Raw genomic sequence first — 24,194 nt, forward strand, 5'->3', positions numbered from 1 at the left:
GCCCTCAAGCGAAACTATTTTCTCTCTGTGCGCTTGGATATCAACTTCCCAACAACACTGTCACACTTTCACTAAAAACTTGGATATTGCTTACATCCTCTTCCTAGCCCAAGCCCTGTCTTCTTGGTGACTGTACCATCTATGGAGACACTTCGGCCTGTTAGGCTCTTGACCTCCTTGTCTCCACCGACCTTCTCCTCCCTCCTCTTTAGCAACTCACTCTCATGTCCACAGCTGGGACTTTGTCACCGCCCCCCCCCCCCCAATTGTTCAACTTCTAAACAATTCAAGGGCTATCTACTCTCCCAAAATTCACATCCCTAGGGGACGAAACTTCTTCCCCGTTTCTCTCTGGAGCCACTTTCTCAAACATCACCATGCAGCTGCCTCCTTAAGGCCATCATCACAGTTCATCTCTTTGTTTGTAATCCTTATGCCAAATTAATCATGATTTTTGAGCTTCCAGTTCTTGAACTTCCAAACAAATTATGATTTTTAGCTATTCAGACGTCCTAGATAAATCTAAAGAATTGTATGGTAAAATTCTCCTTGATAACCTAAGGCAGTGCCCTGTTCTCAAGCATCAAAAGATTTTATTGAGTTTAGTATACTTAGCAAGACAAGTATAAGGATAATGCATTTTAGGAAGCTAATAAGGCACAAGGATGGAAATGAAAATATGGGGACACCCTGAGCCAACCAGACCATGTGATTTTCCATCATCTCAGGTCATTAAGGACTGAGTGGGAATGGATTCTGGCTCCAGAAGCCTCATTATTAGAGAACTACTACCTAGTTGCAGGTGATAACAATGGTAGTTCTATCTCTTTGCACCCTGAATCCTTGTATCTTACCTTCTTTACCCAGTTAGAACCCTCTTTGCATGTTTCTGCTGCTGGATTTGTTGGTGACCTTTCCAAGGAACAAACATCTTTAATTTCAATTCAGTAAAGGAAGATGGGCTAGGAGTTACTGAATCTATTAATTCCAGAAAACTGTTGCAAATCATTTTATTCCAAGTACCTAACGGAGGGTCTGGGCCACCACCAACCTCATCGAATATTTGTTTGAATGAACGGTGTTAATATTAACTCTGTTAACATTGTCAATTTTTTTTGTCCAGGCTGTGTTACTACTGATAGAAGCAAAGGCTGTTGTAATTAAGAGGGCTTGGAGTCAAGCATGTTCATGTTGGAATTCCCATCCTGCAACTTAATTAACTGTGTAACACTAGGCAACATAATCTCTCTGGGTCTCAGCTTTCTGAGATAGTGTATGTAAACCTCTTAGTGTAGTGCCGGACACTAGGTAAACACTTAGCACATGTTCAATGTCATTTACTATTTTTACCATACTAATGATGCCTTCTTGTGCTTTTGTCTTTAAGTTTGGAACCCGCCACATTATAGAGGCCATGGTGGCAGCAGGGCACTCTCTCTGCACTCTTTTCCTGTGTGGGGGCCTGAGCAAGAATCCCCTTTTTGTGCAAATGCATGCGGATATTACTGGTAAGTCTCGGGGGGAAGAAAGAAGGCCATTATAGGCTTGCCAGTAAATGGGCATGGCTAAGCTTTGGGCAGGGTTAGGAATAGCATCTAGGTGGTATGCCAAATTATACTGGATTTTTATGTTAAAAAGTTTGTTTTTGTTTTTTCCTTAAGATAACTATGAAGTCTTTGTAGTCATGATGGGAAAAGTGATTCCTATGTGTATCCAACTATTAAGTGCTAGTGAGAAATGAGATGAGAGAAGTCAGCAGGGGCTAGGGCCAATACAAGCATTTACTCAACACTTTTAGGTGCCTCTTCTGACGGAGGCATTGTGGGGAGGATTGAAGATAAAGAGATGAGGAAGGCGTGATTGCTGCCCCCAGGAGCTCACAGTCTATTGAGAGGCAAACAGCAAACAGACATATTAAATATAAAGTGGCAGGAGCTGTCAGTGAGCCAAGTACGGGGTTATGGAGACATGGTAGACATAGCCTTGGACCTATGAAGGTGCAGGGCAAGTGGTTGGGAGGAAGTGATATCGGAGCCATCCTGAAGAAAGAATGCTGAGCCCAGCTGCTGTGGGAACTGTGGGTCTGGCTGCAGACTGAGAATTTGAGCCCTAAGACCCTGTGATTCCTTCTCAGTTCATCAGAATCAGGGATCATAGTACAGATGAGGGAATCCACAGTAATCACCTGAGCCCTTCATGATAGGGGCAAACAAGAGGAGACAGGATACTCAGTAGAGCTCCTGAGCCCCAAGGAAGAGGCCCCAGTGGCAGGAGGCTTGCTGGTGTTGCAAAAGCTGGCCTGGATTTCTGTCCCTCTGAATTGGGTACTCTCACCCCTCTTGTTCTTTTCTGCCCCAGTGTCTCCTGAGGACTAGTATTCCTTCTCAGGACTCATCCCAGAGTGAGTGGCCAGGTACCAGGGTAGTGCAAGGGGAGAAGAGGGGGAAGAATTGGACCCGGCCCTTAGCCCCAACTCTAGCCTGATATGAGTCACCTTACTCTGGGCTACCATTCTGTCTTCCATCCCCTGGGTTCCTTACCTCTGACAGCTGGGTGGGTCAAAGTCTCGGCCCCTCCCTTTGTGTTATCCTCTCTTCTTCTCCATCCAGGCTGTATCCTTGGCTACTTGCTGTAGACAAAAGCTTCACCAAATGTGGTAGACATAGTTCACCACTGCATATTGAGATGAAACTAAATAAGTTAATTATCCCCATCTTAAAGATAGGTAGACAGAGGCACAAGGTAGACAACAGTATAGAAAAGCACACAGTCTAAAGATGAATATCTCAGGAAGTTAGGTATAGAAATTACTATATCATTAACCAAGCTCCCACCATATGTCAGTGTCGCTCCCTTTATATGCATTTAATCCTTACACAACACTAAAAGGTAGAATTGGTGCCCCCACCTTACAGACAAGGAAACTGAGGATCAGGGAGATGAATTTTTATCCAGAGTCAAGGAGCTCTGGTGGCACAGTGGTTAAGAGCTTGGCTGCTAACTAAAGGGTCAGCAGTTTTACTCCACTAGCCTCTCCTTGGAAATCCAGTGGAGCAGTTCTCCTCTGTCCTGTGGGGTCACTATGAGTTGGAATTGACTCAACGGCACAGGTTTGGTTGGTTTGGTTTTCTTTATCCAAAGTCAAACAGCCAGTAATGTCAGGGCCAGCATTGTGACCCATGGATATCCAGGCCCAATATCTCTGCTCTCTCCCCTACCTGTGGCCCAGGTTTCTTGACATTTCTGCCAAGTTTGTAACCATCTGATGATGACCTCTCTTTCCTGAGGCATCCAGTACATATGGAAGTACACCTTTTCTGAGGCAGAGAGAGGAAATTGATTTAAAAAAAAAAAAGGGGGCCTGGATTCCTTAGAATTTTCATGAGGAGAAAAAAACATTACAACATTTTATCTAAAAATCAGTTGGCTAATTCAAATAAGATTCAGACATAAAATTTGATTTGTGACTTTCCACTTTCCAGACTTCAAATAGGAGGCCTAGTAACGCAACAGTTAAGCACTCGGCTACTAACTAAAAGGTTGAAGGTTTGAACCCACTTAGTCACTCCACAGGACAAAGACCCGGCTCCCATAAAGATTTCAGCCTAGGAAACCCTATGGGACACTTCTACTCTGCCACTTGGGGTTGCTATGAGTCAAAAATCAACTTAATGGCTCCTAACAACAACAATTGCCAAAAAGATTTCCTACCTGAATGCAGGAGGGAAGATGAAAATCAGCCTTGGGGAGCATATTCCCCAAGGAGTGGGAAACAGGGACCTCATGAGCAGGGTGGCCATGAGTGACCCAGGGCACTGAGTCGACACTGTGGTTCCGGCCTCCTTTGTGAAATCAGGTCATCGGCCAGGCCTTAACACCCCTGAGCTGACTCAGAAGCTAGGGGAGGAGGACGGCTGTGCAGCAGCTTCACATAAAGATCTGCCTTGGAGACTGTTCTCTGCCAAGTCTTTGAATGAAAAGGCTGTTAATTGTTATTTGGATTCCAATTAAAACTGGACCCTTTGTCTCTAACGATGGACCAGTTACAGTTCCGGACAAAGGGACCTTTTCTTAGGCCTGGAATTCCTCTTCCTTTGGAAGCCTGTGACTGACAAGCGATGGCAAAGTGCATCTGCCTTTAAATGCTTTGGGTTCTGCTAAATTCATTAATGAATCAGATAAAATAGTTCACATTCCAGGCAAAACTGCCCTCCTCCTCTCCTTCACCCAGCACTCAGAGAGAACACATTTGCATTTGTCCCTGAAAAAAAGCATGTACATGGCAGCAGAGAATATCTTTGGTGCCTTTAAACCCTGTAGTGGCTCTAGTTTTCTTGCAAAGAAAAACTGAACGAGGACCGTAGATCCACTCATGATTCTCAGGAATACATGTGAAAAATACAGCAGAGTTTGGAGAAGTTTTTGGAGATAGTGTGGGGTAGAGGAAAGAGCAGAAGACCACCTCTGTGACATTGGACAAGTTGCTTTACCTCTGTGAGCCTCAGTTCCCTCTTCTGTAAAATCGAGACGATATTATCACGTTCATATGGATCGAGCTCAGGAATAAATGCTGGCCAGTTTGTGAGCACCACGCTCTCTGCCTGGCTCAAAGGAGGTGTTCAGTAAATGTTTGTTCGCATCTTCCCTCCAGGCAGCCTGCCAAAGAGGAGGAGATGTGTTTGAGAAAAAGGCAGTTTAATATGTTGTAAGTGAATCTTTGCCATTTTGAGAACAGCTTGCTCCGTGCAAGCAGGGCAAGTGGGGCTTTGCCAACTTGAGAAATGTCCTCTGTGTGAGGAGGAAGGGCCTCTGTGTGCTGCAGCCATTTAGTTTACTGTGGTTTCAAGAAATACTTGGTGTGTACTAAGTAATTGTACACAATTGGGTTTCCCCACTGACTTGGAACTAAATGTTCCTTCTTGTAAATGTTTTTTTAGTGCTGGCAATTAGAGTGGGGGTTTACCTCTTCCTGTCTTATTCATTATTTTAATCATTTGTTCATTCATTTATTCACTGAGCTTAGTATGGGAATGCAAAGAACAACAATAATGTTCTGCCAAGAGTTCATTACAAAACACAAAAAAATGCTCTCTAGGTGCTAGGACTGATGTCTAGCAAGAGTATAATGGGGACCCAGAGGAGGGAAGGGTCCGTGCCAGTCAGGGCCAGGCAGGGAGCAGATGGCACGCTCAAATTGGGATAGCTGGAAGAAAAGTGGAGTAAGGGTCCATTTACAGAGATGTGGGCAGGGTGTGAAATCCTTGGGTAGTATGAACAGTTAACATGCTTAGCTGCTAACCAAAAGGTGGGGAGTTCGAGTACACTCAGAGGCACCTCGGAACAAAGGCCTAGAGATCTACTTCCAAAAATCAGCCACTGAAAACCCTACGGAGCATAGTTCTACTCTGACACGCATGGGTGCTCCATGAGTTAGGGTTGACTCAACAGCAATTGGTAGCTGGGTGGGCGGGGTGTACACGTGACCAGGAAGTACCCTGGGGCTACTAGCAGTGTTACCACCCCCAGGTCCGTAAGGGTGAGGGCAGAGAACAGAAACGCGCCCGAGACTGAGGGTGCAATATGAAGACGGCCTCCCTACAGGCGCTAAGTCAAGAATGCAGCCAGAGGGCAAGGGGGCTTCAGATACGGTCCACACTGGCCCATCTCCCAAGGCCCAGAACAGGACAGAGGCGGGGAGTGGACCTGAGGAGGTAATGGCAGACATCCAGCAGGGGGTTAGTTCTACGGAGGGTGATACCAAAAAAACTCAAACCAAACCCGTGGCCATCAAGTTGACTCCGACTCATAGCAACCCTATAGGAGAGAGTAGAACTGTCCTATAGAGTTTCCAAGGAGTGCCTAGTGGATTCATACTGCCCACCTTTTGGTTAGCAGCCATAGCTCTTGACTACTACACCACCAGAGTTGCCACTGAGGGTAAGAGAGGTATGGAAAGGCTTCAAAGACAAGGTAAACTTCAAGAGTAACAACAGGTAATGCTAATTTGGGACCTTCTCTGAGCCAAGCACTGTTCTAAGTGCCTTACTTCTATTAATTGATATAAGTGCCTTACTTATATAGCGCTTTTAAAACTCACAGCAATCCCATTTTGCAGACAAGGAAACTAAGGCATAGAGAGAGGTTAGGTAACTTGCCGAGGATCACACAGCTAAGTCAGTGAGGCAGCCAGAATTCAAACCTGGCAGTCTGGCTCCAGAAAACTTTGGGGTGCAATTTAAGAGCTGATGGGGGATTCACCAGCTTCACCTGGCACGCTGGTTTCCAAGGAGCGGGGCCTGTCAGTAGCCCTTCCTTGGCTTAGAACTAGTGAAGCTGATGACAGGGTAAGGAGGACCTGGGAGGTGAATGGCATTTAGAGGTGTTATCCTGGTGATGCAGTGGTTAAGAACTCAGCTGTTAACCAAAAGGTCAGCAGTTCAAATCTACCAGCCACTCCAAAGCAGTTCTAAGTTCTACTCTGTCCTGTATTGACTTGACAGCAACAGATTTGGGTATTTATTTATTTATTTAATCTTCTAAAAGGCTCCAGGTCCACATGGAAGCGTTGGTGCCCACGTGGGAGCTGGGTGATTACAGTCACACTGGCACCGGCACAATCCCCGGAATTCTGCAGAGGCCTACAGCCCACCGGTGTGGTCTGCCCTGTCCCTTCCCCATGTCCTCCATAGCACCAATCCAGTTTCTGGCCCAGGAGAAGTGTGTGTTGGGAGGCTTCACTCACCATCAGTATTAATTCTAACAAGCAGCCACCATCTTGTGGGCTTACTATAGGCCAGGAAATGTGCTGAGTACTGTATATGCATTTTCTCATTTATCCTCACAACAAACCTGTGAGGTAAGTCTTAGTATCATCATCCCTATTTTACAGATGGGGAAACTGAGGCTAAACGAGTTTGACTTGCTGAAGGTTACAGAGCTAGTAGAACCAGAAAACAAAGCCAGGTCAGAGCTTTTCTCAGAGAGCCTACCCCACTTGATACCTACAGCTCCCTGTCAGCAAAGTCTCAAGCACCAGCCCTGCAGTATGGGGACTAGGGCCCATAAGTCCCCTGGGGTTTGTGTGGGGTTTCTGTTCCCCATCTTCTTTGTCCAGGGTGGCTGGGGCAGCTGACCCAGCCCTGGAGTAGAAGGAGGGGGTAGGAGGTAGTGAGGGTGCAGGGGAGGGTGCATCAGGGACTTCTGCCCAGAGAAGACTGGAAGAAAAATCAAATCTTTGGAAAAAATAATTCTTATGTCTTAAGTAGATGAAGATTTTACAGTTCTGCCTACAGAACTTACCTCTGTGGAGTTTGTTGCCATCTTCTGACTAGCAGATATGTATGTATGTGTGTGTATGTATATATGTATATTTATGTGTGTATATTATATACACATTTCAACCAGTTGCCGTCTGTCAGTGAAGTCTTGTGTGCTGCTATGAAACTGAACAGGTTTCAGCGGAGCTTCCTAAGATGAGCTAGGAAGAAAGTCCTGGCAATCTACTTCCAAAAATCAGCCAATGAAAATCCTGTGGATCGCAATGGTCCAGTCCGCAGCCAATCATGGGGATGGTGCAGGACCAGGTAGCATTTCATTCCGATGTGCATGGGGTCACTATGAATTAGGGGCTGATTCAATGGCAGCTAACAACAGCAATAGTTATATAGATATAAATCCTTCCTGTTAGTTGCTGTCAAGTCTGTTCCTACTCATGGCGACCCCATGTATGCAGAGTAGAACTGCTTCATAGGATTTTCTAGCCTGTGACCTTTCAGAAGTAGTTTACCAGGCTTGTCTTTTGAGGCATCTCTGGGTGGGTTTGAACCGCCAACATTTTGGCTAGCAGTTAAGCACTTAACCATTTGCACCACCCAAGGACCTCCTCTATAAAGACTATTGTTGTGTGCTGTCAAGGCAATTCCAACTCATAGCAATCCCATGTGACAGAGTAGAGCTGCCCTGTAAGATTTCCTAGTCTATGATCTTTATCGAAGCAGATCACCAGGTCTTTTCTCCTGAGGAGCTGCTGTGGGGTTCAAACTGCCGACCTTTCAGTTAGCAGTCGAGCACTTAACCACTGTACCACCAGGGATCCTTATATAAAGACTAAGCCCTGAATTACTTTTATTCATCCTGATCCCTCAGCCCCTGAATTTGTGCGTGGAATGTTCCTCTCTGCCTGTTGGGCCCCTACTTGTCCTTCAGACCCCTGCTTAAGCCTCATCTCCACTGTATCACAGTGGGATGACCACCCTCCATACCCACCCCAGAAATACATTCTTTCATCAGATACTTTATAAGCACTTACCATGCCGTAGGTACTGTTCTAAATGCCAGAGACAGAGAAATGGACAAAACAAAATCCCTACCTTTCATGGAGCTGATGTTCAGCAGGAGAGATAATACCAAACCAAAACACCAAGCCCAGTGCCATCGAGTCGATTCCGACTCATAGCGACCCTATAGGACAGTGTAGAACTGCCCCATAGAGTTTTCAAGGAGCGCCTGGCAGGTTTGAACTGCTGACCCTTTGGCTGGCAGCAGTAGCACTTAACCACTATGCCACCAGGGTTTCTAGGAGAGATAATACACAGGATAAATTAGTAAAATACAATGTTAGATGGTAATGAGGAAACAGAGAAGGGGCATACAGAGTTTGGGGGGCAAGCTGTCATTTTAAATTGGATGTCTGGGAAGACTCAGTGGAAAGGTGACATTTGAGCAAAGACTTGAAGGAGGATGAGGAAGCTGCCATGTGGACATCTGGGAGGAAGTCTTCCAGACAAGGGAATAGCAAGGGCAAAGGCCTTGAAGCATAGTCAAGTAATAGCAAGCAGACCAGGGCAATGTGGCTAGGAGGAGAGGAGGAGAAGGAAATTGGGGTCAGATCCTATACAGCCTTGTTAGCCATTGTAGAAGCATTGGCTTGTATTTGGACAGAGATGGGAAGTCACTGAAGGGATTAATCACACCCGCTCTTACTACTTCCCTATTCTTAGTACATCTTAGTTAGAGAACCAGCCCTCTGCATGGCCCTTATCTCTTTATCCTCCATCTCCCCTTTGTGAACTGAAGAGCAGGATAGAGTCTGTTCATCTGTATATTCTCTGGGCCCAGAGAATCAATGTTTGCACTTAATAAATGTTGAACTGAACTTGAACTAAGTGACAGGTAGCCACCAACAGGAGCCTGGAAACCCTGGGTAAGGACGTTTCATGAGTTGATACATATGCTGTTGGCTCCCATTAAGACTTTTGGCTACTGCACCAGCAGGCATATGCAGTGGAATTCTTTAGAACCAGGTAATGCCAAGGAACAGGGAGCTACAGGGGGCGGGAGGGGGTGTCTGCTGCTACCTTTGACATCAGCTGTTTTTGTTGCTGGGGCTGGCTCCCCACGCCATGCCTGGCACTGCTCCCTAACTGAGGTGTGGCCTTGTCCTGCACAGGCATGCCCGTGGTCCTGTCCCAAGAGGTGGAGTCTGTTCTTGTGGGCGCTGCTATTCTGGGTGCCTGTGCCTCGGGGGATTTCACTTCTGTACAGGTATGTGAGGACCAAGGGGTGGGCCATGGCCTCTCCTCTGTCTGATGCACTCCTCCCTCTTGACAGCAGCTTACATCTTACAAAGCACACACAGGATATAATTAAGAAATGATAGGTTCCAGCCAGGGAAAGCACAAATGCTTCTAGCCCCAGACATATTTATTGCAGTTTTCATTTGACTTGGCCTCTGTTGGTGTTGGTGGTTCTGTTTTTCTGTTGGTTCCCCCTCCCCTTTAAAATAGTTCTTAAATTATTTTCATTAAGTTTCCGCTTGATCATTTTTCTTTTAGCAAGTGAAACAGGTAAGGCACAAAACTAAAGTTTTTTACATGTATTTCAGATTTTTATATGCTTATTTCAACCCCACCCTTTTGCAAATACCTTTGAGTCCTCTATCAACAAGAGACATAAATGAAAATGTTAGTTTTTTTTTTAAAAAAAAGAGGAATTAAAAGGGAAAATAAGGAACAAAGATATAGGAAGAAGGAAATAATTTAGCGGCTGTGATTGAACATATAATCTGGCCCTGAGCTTCCTGGCAGCCAAGACAAAAAAAACACATGATAAATTGCATAATTCTTATTTTCAAAAAGAGGAAACATACTAGCTTTTTTTGTTTTTTGCGGGAGACAAAGCTTTTCCGGCCACCAAATTGCAAAAGACATTTCATACAAGTGGCTTTGTGAAGAGGCTTTGAGTAGTAAAATAATAGTATTAACAACAGACTTATGGAAGAGTAGAGAAGCAACATGGTGTAGAAGCTCACAGCACAGGCTCTGGAGTCAGACTGGCTTGGTTCAAATCCTAGCTTGACTACTTACTTGCTAGCTCCGTGACCTACCACATTGCTTGTGCCTTCATTTCTTTAATGGAGGTAAACACATAATGAGTTCTTTCTATGGATTAGGGGCACGTTTACTCCCAGCAACAGTTCTATTATCCCCATTTTATAATTGAGGAACCCAGGGTACAAAGAAGTTAATACCTTGGTCTAAGTTGAAACAGCTAATAAATGCCAGAACCAAGAAGTCTGGCTCCTAAGTCTCAACTGAGAGCTCGAGTGATGTTTGTTCAGCTGAGATTCAGAGAGGTTAAATGACTTGCCCAAGGCCTCAATGTTAGGACTAGAAGCCAGGTTTTCTACCACCAGCCCAGGGATTAGAGTTTTATTTATTGTGACCCCCTTATTAAATACCAGGAAAGGTCCCTGAGTGGTACAAATGGTTTGCACTTGACTACTAACTTAAAGGTTGGCGGTTAGAACTCACCCAGCTCTACCACAGAAGAAAGACCTGGCAATCTGCTTTTGTAAAGATTACAGCCAAGGAAACCATGTGGAGCAGTTCTACACTGTAACACGTGGAGTCACCATGAGTCGGAATCAACTTGACGCCAAGGGGTTTGGTTTGGTGTGAACCAGGCACTGTGTTAGGTGCTTTCCATATAATCTTCCTGATACTTGTAACAACCTTGCGTGGGCAACAGACATTGGTTACAGAGATTCAGAAAGACTAAAAAACTTAAGGGTACACTGCTGGAAATGGCCAGATGAAAAAAATCTGATTCTAAAATCTGTGCTTTTTTGCACCAGACCATGCTGCCTAAAACCAAAAAAACCAAACCCACTGCCGTCGAGTCGATTCCGACTCATAGCAACCCTATAGGACAGAGTAGAACTGCCCTGTAGAGTTTCCAAGGAGCACCTGGCAGATTCGAACTGCCTCTAGAACTGATGCATGTGAAATATCTCTTCCAGGGAATCGAATTTACTCATGAATGCTATGGCTTTTAACTGAAGTTTTACATGTAGATGGTATAGATGAATTCTCAGCTCTTTCTGGGCATTCTAGTACTCTTAGAAACATCACATGGAGATGTTCCTTTATTGTTGAAATGTCAATGACTATCAATTACTATTTCAATATCTCAACTTGCAACAATGTTCTGGCAACTAGAAGTCTGGCCCTTCCTGGGATGAATTAGAATAGCTAAAATAAAACAGCAGGGATGCTTACTGAGACCCTGAATATGCTACCTCATTTAATCTTGACAATCTCCCTGTGGGATAGATATTTTTATCTTCATATTATATACAAGAAAACCAAGGTTCAGAGATGTTTAAGTAATTTGCCAAGGGCTACATAGTAAAAAAAAAAAAAAATTTTTTTTTTTTACATAGTAAGTAGCAGAGCTAGAATTGAAATGGAAGTCTCTCTGGGCCGTATCCTATGCTGAGTCTCATTAATTTTTTTAATTCATTTGATTTTTTTTTTTTCCTTCCCCTCTCTCTAAAAATATTTTTTGGCTTCTTAAATGTCCAAAGGTATATTTTCTGAAAGGAAATGCCATCAGTCACAAATCAGGTAATGGTTTGCAGTGAAACAGACAGTTGTAGGACAACCATATCATGATTTATAGCACTTCATTGATATCTTACAAAGCTGGCTTTCTACCTCCAAGGAGATTCCACTCACATCCTCTCTTAATGGAAACTGGGCTTAAGTCCACACTGACATCATTGCTACATGAGATTTTCAATTAATCTTCTGGAATGGAATCTAAGATTTGGTAGATCAGATGCTGGAATTGGAGATTTGAGCAGAATCAAGGTTCACAGCATCTTAAAGACAAACTCATGCCTCCTCTTCAACCTAAGGAAGGATATGTCTTTTCTGATTGTTTTTAGGAGACAGTATAATCTGGTAGGAGTCTCTGGGTGGTGCAAATGGTTAAGCACTCAACTACTAACAGAAAGATTGGCAGTTCTAACCCACCCAGAGACTCCTCAGAAGACAGGCCTGGTGATCTGCTGCCGAAAGGTGACACCCTTGAAAACCCTATGCACAGCTGTACTCTGCGTGCGTGGGGCTGCCATTATTTGGATTGACTGAATGGCAACTGGTTTCATTTGGTAATCTAATAAAGAGAACCGCAGGCTGAGAGAGGCCTGAGGTCTTATCTGTCATCCTTTGCCTGAGGGAATCCAGGTAGTCATGACCTCTCTGAGTGCTTGTCTGTATCCTCAGAGAATGCCACCTTCCCTCTCCGCTGCTTGTTTCAGTCTGTTTTGTTTCTTTAGGTTTTTTTTTTTTTTTTAATTAGAATAATAGCCACTCACGGCACTGTTGAAATGAAGAGCCTTTGAAAACTTCATTGACCTCCATAAGACCCTGGTATATCAACATCCTTAGGATTATGTTTGGAACTGCTTTGGAAATAAAATGTGTGAGGTTAGGCCCCATTGTCCCCTCTCCAAAGAAGGGGAGCCAACCTGTGTGCCCCAGGTCTGGGGACCAGCTCTTCTGGCAGGTTGAGATGAGGCAGAATTGCTTCCTCCCTGTGATTCACATATTTCAACCTGAACTTCAACACACAGCCTTTTCTTTGAACTTCAAAGATCCTAGGCTGGTCTGCACAGTGACTGCCACTCCTTCCTTTAAGAAAGCTGTCCAATTCCTGCTAGTACCTCAATGATTCCAGCAGGCCAGATGCTTTGTCTTCTCACAGACCTTACATCTGGTGGTTGGGTGAAGGATTTCACTTCTTATCTAGGTGGGCAGACTTTGGCAGACCCAGCCAAGTCATCTCCTCAGATGAAGGAGAGGCCAGGAGAGTCCAGAGGAGGCATGGCTATCCATGGACCCCAGCTGCAGACCTAACAAAGAGATTCGCAGTCCTCTGGAGACAGGGCTTCCCAACTTCCTAGACCCATGAGTGGAAGACTTCAGCCAGGGGTAGAATCCTGTAACTTTCTTTGATGACACAACCGAATCAGAAGTACTTACAGCTGTGGATTGCATTTACAAACTTGTAATTTTTTTAAGTGTAGGACAGGACAGTTGATGCAGTCTCCTGGTAGACATTAATGGCCCAGGACTGGACAGTGTTTCTTTCCAGTGTGCATGGGGTCGACATGAGTAGGAGGCTGACTCCACACCAGCTAAGAACACCAACAACTAATGGGAGAGATCAGCTGAGTATAACGGCCATTGCTATTTCAAATTTTGAGACATGCTGGCAAACCCTAGCTGCTACGTCCTCTTTTATCCATTTATAGCCTTACTTCATACTCTCCCTCTGTCCATCTCTCCACCTTTTTTCTCCTCCCCTCCCTTCCTTTAGACTTCTAAAGCCTTCTTCCTATTCCCTTTTCAAACTAGGATCTCATCCAGGGTACTTATACAGCTATCTACACTAAAGGATATAATGACTGATGATAGCTTAGAGTTATCCCTCTCCAGATAGGGTATTCTCATTTTCGTAGTTTTCAAAACTGTCTCCTCTACAGTATGAGCACCTTGAGGACAATTACCACATCATAATCGTCTTTATATCTGTAATACGTTGTAGGGCCCAAATAATGTTTGATGAATAAAATGGAATTAAACCATAGAGATGCTGCTCTCAAGGTAAAAGTTTATCTATTGAGTAGATGGGAGGGGATGCATTTGGGGAAGGAAAGGAGTCTTTCTACCTCCTTTTATTTGTAAGTTGGTGGACTCCATGTAGGCTTGGCCTCAGTGACCTTTCTACTGACCACTCCCCCATTCCTGGACAGCCCTCGCATCACCCCTTGGTTGTCAGTAAACTCCAAAATGATTCTCTCTTGAGTATCCAGGAAAGCAAATAATTATAACTAGAAGTTGGGAACATCCTCTAAAATTTTTTGTAAACTTCTGGGCCCTGCAAAGTTATCAAACGGGGGGAAGAACAAAGAAATAGCAACCTGCTTATGTCTTTTAGGAATCCCTGCGTGGTACAAGTGGTTTTTGTACTCAGCTGCTAACTGAAAGGTTGGAGGTTTGAGTCTACCCAGAAGAGCCTCAAAAGAAAGTTCTGGCAATCTACTTACAAAAATATCAACCATTGAAAATCCTATGGAGCAGTTCTGCTCTGACACACATGGGGTCACCATGAGTCAGAATTGACTCCACAGCAGTTGGTTTTTACTATGTTTTCTAAGCACAGACAGTAGAGAGGCTTTAAGAAATGTGAAGGAGAATTAAAACAAGAAACCAGCCTCAAGACATTATAAGAGAAAATCAAACAACAAAGTGGTGGAAATACAAAAAAGCTTTCCAATTTCTGCTTCCTCAGGCCCCATGCCGATGCCATTAGCTTTCTGTCATTTCTTAAGAGGCAGTTTTATTTATTTTTTTTTCTGGACTCTATAAAAAACAAGTTTTAATTTTAACACTGCTATCGATCTTGCCCCACCCCCGCCACCAAGAAAGTGGGCAAGGCATCAGAAGCAAAAACCAGCAAAAAGAGACACTGACAAGAGATCAAAATGAATTCCACAATCGTTTCAAGGGGAATGCCAGTGTAAAGAAAACAAGGCCTTGGAATCAACCAATTAATCAAAAACCTTTCTTCTTCCCACTGTGTGAGCATTGTTGCCCCTGTTAACTGCTGACTTTGTTGGCTCCCCCAACAACTCTCCTTGTCAAGTTCCAGACAGATACCTGTGTCTTTCAGAGCAATAAATGTAAGTGGCCAGTTGAAAGACATGATTACTCACCCGTGGGTAATGTGTGCCCACAAGATAAACCATCCATGCTGACTGCAGTGGGCTACCCTCAGGTCGGTCCTTGCAGACATCCTCATGCTTAGCCCAAACCTTGCTTCCTGTTTTCTTTTTTTTTACAGAATGTGCTTCATTTAGAACCAGTTATATTCATCACCTACTATAAGCTTCAAAGCCTGAGATTTGGTATAAAATGAAGTATGTTTCCCATTTTATTTCATAAGAGCCAACATTCTATGATTTTTCGTTTGATTTTGCATTCTGTCACCATAAATACCAGTTTTACAATTTGCAAAGTAAAGCTGGTTATCATGACTTTAATTTTTGGAGGTTTGGAAAGACTGAATATATAACGGATGTTCAGAAATAGGAAACCCATTCTGTTTCTCGGGACACTCAATCTTAATTTCTCTTTTTATTTATTTATTTTTTTCTTTTTCTGGAATACAGTTAATAATTCACGGTCATTGTAAAAACATAAGGAAATGCAGTTAAGCTAAAAGAATATGAAAACACTAATCTTACTACCCTAAAATACTACTGTTTAATATTCTGGTTTCTATACTTTTAGTCTTTTTTTCTGTATTTTAAAATTATTTTATACGTTTAAAATTAAAAACGAATTTATACGATGTTTACTGTTTTCCCACCCAAAAATCTGTATTAAATATCCTTACTTATTTTTGCATGCTGCATAATTTTCTACACTATAGAGCACTCCATAGGAGTTTCTAGAAGGTGCAAATGGTTAAGCTTTCAACTACTAGCCCAAAGGCCGGCAGTTTGAACCCACCCAGAGGCACCTCAGAAGACAGGCCTGGCAATCTGCTTCTGAAAGATAGCAGCCTTGAAAACCCTATGTAGCAGTTCCACGCAGCTTATAAGGAGTTGTCATGAGTTGGAATCCATTTGACGGCAACTAACGACAACAGAGTACTCGATGACTTATTTCATAAGTCCCCTAATCTTGAATATTTTGTTGTTGTTGTTGTCAGGTGCCATCAAGTCAGTTCCAACTTGTAGTGATGTTATGCACAACAGAACGGACACTGCCTGGTCCTGCTCCATCCTTACACTCGTTGTTATGCTTGGGCTTATCGTTGAAGCCACTGTGTCAATCCACCTCACTGAGGATCTTCCTCTTTTCCACTGACCTGGTACTTTGCCAAGCATGATGTTCTTCTCCAGGGACTGAACTCTCCTGACAACATGTCCAAAGTATGTAAGACACAGTCTCGCCATCCTTGCTTCTAAGGAACATTCTGGTTGTGCTTCTTCCAAGACATTTGTTCATTCTTTGGGCAGTCCACGGTATATTCATTATTCTTTGAAAACATCACAGTTTTAAAGGCGTCAGTTCTTCTTCAGTCTTCCTTATTTGTTATCCAGCTTTCACATGCATATGATGTGATTGAAGATACCATGACTTGGGTTAGGCACACCTTAGTCTTCAGTGTGACACCTTTGCTTTTCAACACTTTAAAGAGGTTCTTTGCAGCAGATTTACCCAATAGAATGTGTCATTTGATTTCTTGGCTGCTGCTTCCATGACTGTGGATTGTGGACCCAAGTAAAATGAAATCCTTGACAACTTCAATCTTTTCTCCATTTATCATGATATTGCTCATTGGTCCAGTTGTGAGGATTTTTGTTTTCTTTATGTTGAGGTGCAGTCCGTACTGAAGGCTGTGGTCTTTGATCTTCATTAGTAAGTGCTTCAAGTCCTCTTCACTTTCAGCAAGCAAGGTTATGTCATCTGCATAATGCCGGTTGTTAATGAGCCTTACTCCAACCCTGATGCCCTGTTCTTCTTCATATAGTCCAGCTTCTCAGATTATTTGCTCAGCATACAGATTGGATAGGTATGGTGAAAGGATACAACGCTGACCTACATCTTTCTTGACTTTTAACCATGCAGTATCCCCTTGTTCTGTCCGAACAACTGCCTCTTGATCTATGTAAAGGTTCCTCATGAGCACAATTAAGTATTCTGGAATTTCCATTCTTCACAATGTTAGCCATAATTTGTTATGATCCGCACAGTCAAATGCCTTTGCATAGTCAATACAACACAGGTAAACATCCTTCTGGTATTCTCTGCTTTCAGCCAGGATCCATCTGACATCAGCAATGATATCCCTGGTTCCACGTCCTCTTCTGAAACCAGCCTGAATTTCTGGCAGTTCCCTGTCGATACACTGCTGCAGCTGTTTTTGAATGATCTTCAGTCAGTTGGCCAGGAAGCTGTCTTCCATATTTCTTGGCATAGACTAGTGAGCACCTCCAGTGCTGCATCCATTTGTTGAAACATCTCACTTGATATTCTGTCATTTTCTGGAGCCTTGTTTTTCACCAGTGCCTTCAGTGCAGCTTGGACTTCTTCCTTCAGTACCATCGGTTCCCAATCATATGCTACCTCTTGAAATGGTTGAACATTGGCTAATTCTTTTTGGTATAATGACTCTGTGTATTCCTTCAATCTTCTTTTGATGCTTCCTGCGTTGTTTAATATTTTCCCCATAGAATCCTTCACTATTGCAACTCAAGGCTTGAATTTTTTCTTCAGTTCTTTCAGCTTGAGAAACGCCAAGCGTGTGCTTCTCTTTTGGTTTTCTATCTCCAGCTCTTTGCACATGTCGTTATAATACTTTACTTTGTCTTCTCGAGCCACCCTTGAAATCTTCTGTTCAGTTCTTTTACTTCATCATTTCTTCCTTTTGCTTTTAGCTTCTCAACATTTGTGAGCAAGTTTCAGAGTCCCCTCTAACATCCATCTTGGTCTTTCTTTCCTGTCCTTTCAGTGCCCTCTTGCTTTCTTCATGGATGATGTCTTTGATGTCACTCCACAACTCATCTGTTCTTCGGTCACTAGGGTTCAGTGCATGAAATCTATCCTTAAGATGGTCTCTAAATTCAGGTGGGATATACTCAAGGTCATATTTTGGCTCTTGTGGACTTGCTCTGATTTTCTTCAGTTTCGGCTTGAAATTGCATATGAGCAATTGATGGCCTGTTCCATAGTCGGCCCCGGGCCGTGTTCTGACTGATGATATTGAACTTTTCCATCGTCTCTTTCCACAGATATAGTCAATTTGATTTCTGTGTGTTCCATCTGGCGAGGTCCATGTGTATAGTCACCATTTATGTTGGTGAAAGAAGGTATTTGCAATGAAGAAGTCATTGGTCTTGCAAAATTCTATCATTCAATCTCAGGCATTGTTTCTATCACCAAGACCATATGTTCCAACTACTGATCCTTCTTCTTTGTTTCCAACTTTCGCATTCCAGTTGCCAGTGATTAACAATGCATATTGATTGCATGTTCTGTCAATTTCACACTGCAGCAGCTGATAAAAATCTTCTATTTCTTCATATTTGGCCTTAGTGGTTGGTGAATAAATTTGAATAATAGTCGTATTAACTGGTCTTCCTTGTAGGCGAATGGATACTATCCTATCACTGACAGCGTTGTACTTCAGAATAGATCTTGAAACGTTCTTTTTTAGGATGAACGCAACACCATTCCTCTTTGAGTTGTCATTCCCAGCATAGTAGAGTATATGATTGTCTGATTCAAAACGGCCAATATCGGTCCATTTCAGCTCACTAACGCCTAGGATATCGATGTTTATGCATTCCATTTCATTTTTGACGATTTCCAATTTTCCTAGATTCATACTTCGTACATGCCAGGTTCTGATTATTAATGGATGTTTGCAGCTGTTTCTTCTCATTTTGAGTCGTGCCACATCAGCAAATGAAGGTCCCGAAAGCTTGACTCCATCCACATCATTAAGGTGGACTCTACTTTGAGGAGGCAGCTTTTCCCCAGTCATCTTTTGAGTGCCTTCCAACCTGGGGGGCTCATCTTGCGGCACTGTATCAGACAGTGTTCCGCTGCTATTCATGAGGTTTTCACTGGCTGATGCTTTTCAGAAGTAGACTGCTGGGTCCTTCTTCCTAGCCTGTCTTAGCCTGGAAGCTCAGCTGAAACCTGTCCTCCACGGGTGACCCTGCTGGTATCTGAATACCGGCGGCATAGCTTCCAGCATCACAGCAACATGCAAGCCCCTACAGTACGACAAACTGACAGGCACATGGGCGTTGAGTATTTTAGAATGTCTATATTGTTTTAAAAAATGCTGCAGTTAAAATGTCTGTAGCTGAATTTTCACACACCACTTAATTTCCATAAAATCAATCAAAGAGGTATAATTGTTGGTTCAAAAGGTTTGCTCAACTTTAAAACTTTTGATACATGCCAACAATTTATACTTCACTGACAGTGTATGAAAATTCAAAGTTCACATTTCTTGTGTACAAGGAGTCTTCTTAAAATCTCTCTTTCTGTGAATTTTAGTTCTGTTTATCTTTTATCCCCAGGCATCTTATAATACTATTCATTTCACATATGGTCCTGATATTACCAACTTTTTGTGGTAGCCTCTTGCCCTTTTTTGCTCAGGCATGTGTTTCTGGAGGTATAAGATTCTGGTTTCTAATTAAATAGATTTGGATTTCTGATTGAATTTTCTGAGTATCCTGTCCCATATTTCAATGCCTCATAGAAAGTCAACAGAAAACCTTGGAATGGTAATTAATAGTTTAAAGAAGGATTAAATTAAGAATGTGGTGTTGGCCCTAACATTCATTATACTTATTGTCACACCTGGTTAACAGTACATTCTTATTTTTTTAAGAACTGCCCCAATTCCAAAATAAAAAACTCCCAAATTCCTGTTCTGATTAATTTTAAACCTTGTTTCCATCCAGTCTGCAGAATGGCCCCATGAATGTACATTTCAAAACATTAGTTCAAAATTACAACTATACCTTTAGGATATTCTTTCACTATAAGATTTGACTCTCCTGTTCCTTATGGGGTTATCTAGGAACAGGGTCTGTCACTAGCCATCTGTTGTCATTCATAGAATTTTTGCAGCAACCCAGTAGGTGTTAGTCTCTGTTCTATAGACGAGGACCCTGAAGCACAGGTAAACAGAGAGCACCCTCAAATTAGGATAATTTTAGGAGAATTTAACAAAAGGACTATTTACAAAATTGTGAGCAGGGCATAGAGAAATCAGCAGGATGAGTGTAGTACACTGGGGTACGTACCAGCTGGGCATAATCACCACCTCTAGACCTGAAGAGGTGAGAGGAGGGTGTAGTTACTGGAACCGAGAACAGAGAGCTGTGTGAGAACCTCTGAGGCAAGTGGCTTGCCAGTGACCCTGTAAGGCAAGAACTGGGTAATTGACCCATTCTTCTCCCTCACTCTTATCTCTTGATGAGCTCCCTGTTGGACTCAAAGTCAGAGGCAGGAAAGCTTATTGATGTAGTCCATATAAGCCAGCCTTGCTAGGTACAGAGAAGAGCGGGGAGTGGATATTTAGGAATAGATGGAAGACGCCTAGGCTGGCGAATCATCTAGGTCTGTGGACCGGCAGCCAGTCTCTGGACCGGCAGCCAGTCTGTGGGTGGTTTGTTACAGGTCTGCAATGAGAAAAGGAACTTGTACTAGAATGTAAATCAACTGTGCCACTGGTGTACTGTTTTGTTCAGTTGACATTCTCTTCATAGCAAGATGTTCTCAATGAAGGAATCGATGTGCTGTTTTACATTCTGGTGCAAGCTCCTTATCTCATTACAGACACAGAGGGGCCTTCTTAGTCACCCTGATCTAGACTCCATAGCTCTACAGATAATCATAAGCATACTTGTGGTCCCCCAAAAGGTACTCCTTTATCCCTGCTTTCATATTCTTGCCATACCTTCTGCTAAAGAGAAGGAAATATGTTTTCACACCTACTCTGAGCTTTTTTTTTGTTTGTTTGTTTTTACCCTGAGCTAGGCACTGTGCTGTGGAACTCCAAATGCTATTTAATTCCTGTTAGTTAGGTTATAAACCTCACCTTAACAGACGGGAAACTGAGGCTCAGAGAGTTTAAGCAACATGCCCATGGTCTAACAGCTAGCAAGTGGCACAGTCAGCCCCCAAACCTAGATCTATCTGACTCCAAAGTTCATGTTCTTCCTATGTCTCTAGGCTGCTCCAAGACCACGCTTAAAATCATCTGACATTAACACCAGGAAACAAAAGGGGTTGTAGGGGAGGGTTGCCTTATTTGGAGTCCCATGGCTGTGGTCTTTGTTTGGGTAACATCCCAGTCATGACACCCAAGAACAGACACACCCCTACTCCAAAAACTCAGATGGCACCACTTATAAGACCCTTGTTCCTCCACTTTAATGCCTTTCCCAGAGCGGCCAGCCAGGTCAGTATGTTTGTTTGTTTCTAAGTGGCTCTTGTCTATTTCCATCTCTTTTTAAACCTGGGAGGTCGGGAAGAAGGGGGGAGAAAGAATTCATGAGAAGGATGTATTTCCTTAGAAACGTTATTAATTGGCTGGGCAAAACAAGAGAAGGAAATAAAATAGCTGTTCCTTACTGAGTAAAGGCATCTTCTTCCCTGATCTCATTAAAAATTGAAAGCACTCTTGTTTTTAAGTAGGGCAAATTAGTAATTAAGTGCTATATAATCAACTTGTGTAAACATAATATTGAAGGGGAAGCCAAATTAATCACTCCACTGGCTTGTTTTGCCCCCATTAATGCACCTTTTATTCAGGTCCTTCCTGTGACACCAGGATGCGTTTTCTTTCCCCTCCATTGCTGGAGATAGTGTGGGCTGTGATTGCTGGGCTGACAGATGACAGTGCGCTAGGTCTGGAGGAGGCATGTGTGTGGACCTTGATTCAAAGTAGGCGATGAGTCTCCCTGTTTCATTCATTCAGCCAGGGCTCATTACCAGGAGCCTACCATTTACTAGGGACGGTCCTGGATGGTGGCAGGACAAAGAAGAATTAGACACAGACTTAGCACTCAAGGAGTTTCCAGTCTAGTGGGGGAAGGTAGACACAGAAAAATACAGTTATGAAATAGTAGTACTAAAGTATAATGGTAAAGCGCATGGGATCCTGCTTGCATTCAAGTCTTGGCTCTGCCGCTTACCAACTAAGTGCCCTTGGTGACTTAGTTTCAGTGTGCCTCAGGGCCCTCATCTGTAAAAGATAATACTATCTACATTATAGACATATAATCTCACAACTCATGTTATGAAGAGTAAACATGTTAGTACACAAAAAGCAAACTAATGTTTATTTATGTTGGCTCTTATTTTTATTTTTTTTGGAGCCCTAGTGACACAGCGCTTAAGAGCTTAGCCGCCAACCAAAAAGTCAGCAGTTTGAATCTACCAGCTGCTCCTTCGAAACTTCACGGGGCACTTCTACTCAGTCCTATAGTGTCACTATGAGTCAGAATTAACTATGGGTATTTTGGGGTTTTTTGTTTTGTTTTTTTAATTACAATTACTATACAATGGGTTAATGGAACACCAATGAAGGAGTGCCTTCCACTCTCTTGAAGTTTGGGAAGTTTTTCCAAGGAAGCAATGTTTGAGCTGGGCCTTGGAGGTTTAGTTCTTGTTGGAGCTAGAATTCAGGGGTCCATGTGACCCCAGGCCTGTGCTCTTAATCTTTGCAGTAGAGTGCCTCCCCTGAAAGCAGAGAAAGGGACATGTGCCATACCCCTGCACACATCTCTCCCCATTTCCAGCTCAACATAGTAAATATTGTCATAACTGCCAGAGCCTCGGCCATGTGCTAGTGCAAACTGCCTGCCAAGTGTGTGGGGATAGAAAAGGGAGTGAGCTGAGTCCTTTGTGGGCAGAGTCAGGACAAATGGAATGGGGCAGAAGAAGAGGCTCCTTGAATAGAGAAAGTACCCCTCTAAATCATCTTGCCACACCCCAGAGCAATACCATCTCCTTGGCTTGCTTGCTATGTAAATGTACCTGGGCAAGTTACTTAATTTCTCTGAGCCTCAGTTTCTATATTAATTGACCCCACTGAGTTGCTGCAAAGATTCAGTAAATGAAAGCACACTTAGCACAATGTCTGGCACATGGGAAACTACTACTTGCATTCCCTTTTGTGCAAGTTAATAATGCTGACAACAACCCTTAGAAGTTAGGTGGTATTGTCCCATTTTATAAAGCAGCAAATTGAGGCACCTGAGACATTGATAAGCTTGCCTAAGGTCACATGGATGGTTAAGTGTAGGGGTGGGGGTTTAAACTCAGGCAGCCTGACTCCAGATCCACCCTCTGTGTATCCCCCTGGCCCAGTACTTAGGAGGACACCAGGAGCTAGATTTACATGTCACATGCTAGAAATGGGCAAAAGCCACTTGATGATGTCCAGGTCCTCACTCACTACTGAGGAAGAAGTTCTTTCTCTTGCTTGAGGGAGGATAGGGCTAAGCCTGTGGCCTTGGAAACCATTTAACAGCCAGACAGGTGGGGTAGGCGAGTGACTCACCAGGATTCATTAGCCCTTGGGAGCAGTGGAAATGTAGCTGCTGACGCTGACTTGGCAGTTTTGCTAAGGGAAAAAAACTGTTTGTTTGTTTATTACTCATATTCTACTTCCATAAAGGATTTCAGGAAGCTTATGATGAATGACTAAGCAGGCTACCAAAATAAAACTCAGAAGTCAGAAACTATGTAGAAAGAGAAGAATATACCAACGACTTCGACCAGGGGTCCTCAAACTCAAATGCCTTCAGGAGCCAGACAGGCCATGCAAGCATGGGAAGATACCAGCAAAGGACGAGCTGAATGATTTGATTCTGTACCAGGTTGGAGAATGTATACTCTGACTAAAGACACTGAAATTAAAGAGTTTTTTTTTTTTTTTTTTAATCCCTGGTGAGTGCCAAGCCAAAACAAATTGATGGAACAGTTTTGGCCTATGGGCCTCTGGTCTGGACTAAGGGAATTACTGTGCTTTGACTGAGTTTCCAGGCAGCCAGGACAAAACTGGGAAATAGGTCAAGACATATAGTATCCACAGAGCAAAGAAATCATACCAGTTCTTCAAGAGACCACATTTTTCCTAGTACTAAATTCCAAAATTGTCATTCCTTAGAAAACTAACCTAGAAATCCTTCTACAGTACTTTTCAGAGGAGGCAGAACAATGCTCATCTCACCTTGTTGAGAGCCCAGGGCATGACATTGAAAGTAGACTTCAGGTTAAGCATAGGCCAGGTTCTGGAGA

The 24,194-nt window shown here is 43.2% G+C and overlaps 1 protein-coding gene and 1 long non-coding RNA gene across 19 annotated transcripts in view; one reads left to right on the forward strand and one right to left on the reverse strand.

The window, feature by feature from the left end:
• The window catches only part of FGGY (FGGY carbohydrate kinase domain containing), a 627,007-nt gene that overhangs the window by 453,763 nt on the left and 149,050 nt on the right, over positions 1 to 24,194 (forward strand). For 17 of the 18 annotated variants that reach the window (XR_007516666.1, XR_007516664.1, XR_007516665.1 and 14 more), the window contains 2 exons: positions 1,388 to 1,508; positions 9,449 to 9,543. Coding sequence is in view for 13 of the 18 variants with exons in the window: in XM_049879407.1 (XP_049735364.1) it covers positions 1,388 to 1,508; positions 9,449 to 9,543 (216 nt within the window). In the remaining 5 variants the exon portion in view is untranslated. The remainder of the gene's footprint in view (positions 1 to 1,387; positions 1,509 to 9,448; positions 9,544 to 24,194) is intronic. The other variant, XM_049879410.1, reaches the window with a different exon arrangement.
• LOC126073136 (uncharacterized) lies at positions 1,503 to 24,169 on the reverse strand. The gene is made up of 3 exons (XR_007516668.1): positions 24,127 to 24,169; positions 4,491 to 4,656; positions 1,503 to 2,673 (listed from the first exon to the last, which is right to left on the reverse strand). It is a non-coding gene; the product is annotated as an uncharacterized LOC126073136 (long non-coding RNA).

Source organism: Elephas maximus, chromosome 3, assembly GCF_024166365.1.
Source record: "Elephas maximus indicus isolate mEleMax1 chromosome 3, mEleMax1 primary haplotype, whole genome shotgun sequence".
Lineage (NCBI taxonomy): Eukaryota > Metazoa > Chordata > Mammalia > Proboscidea > Elephantidae > Elephas > Elephas maximus.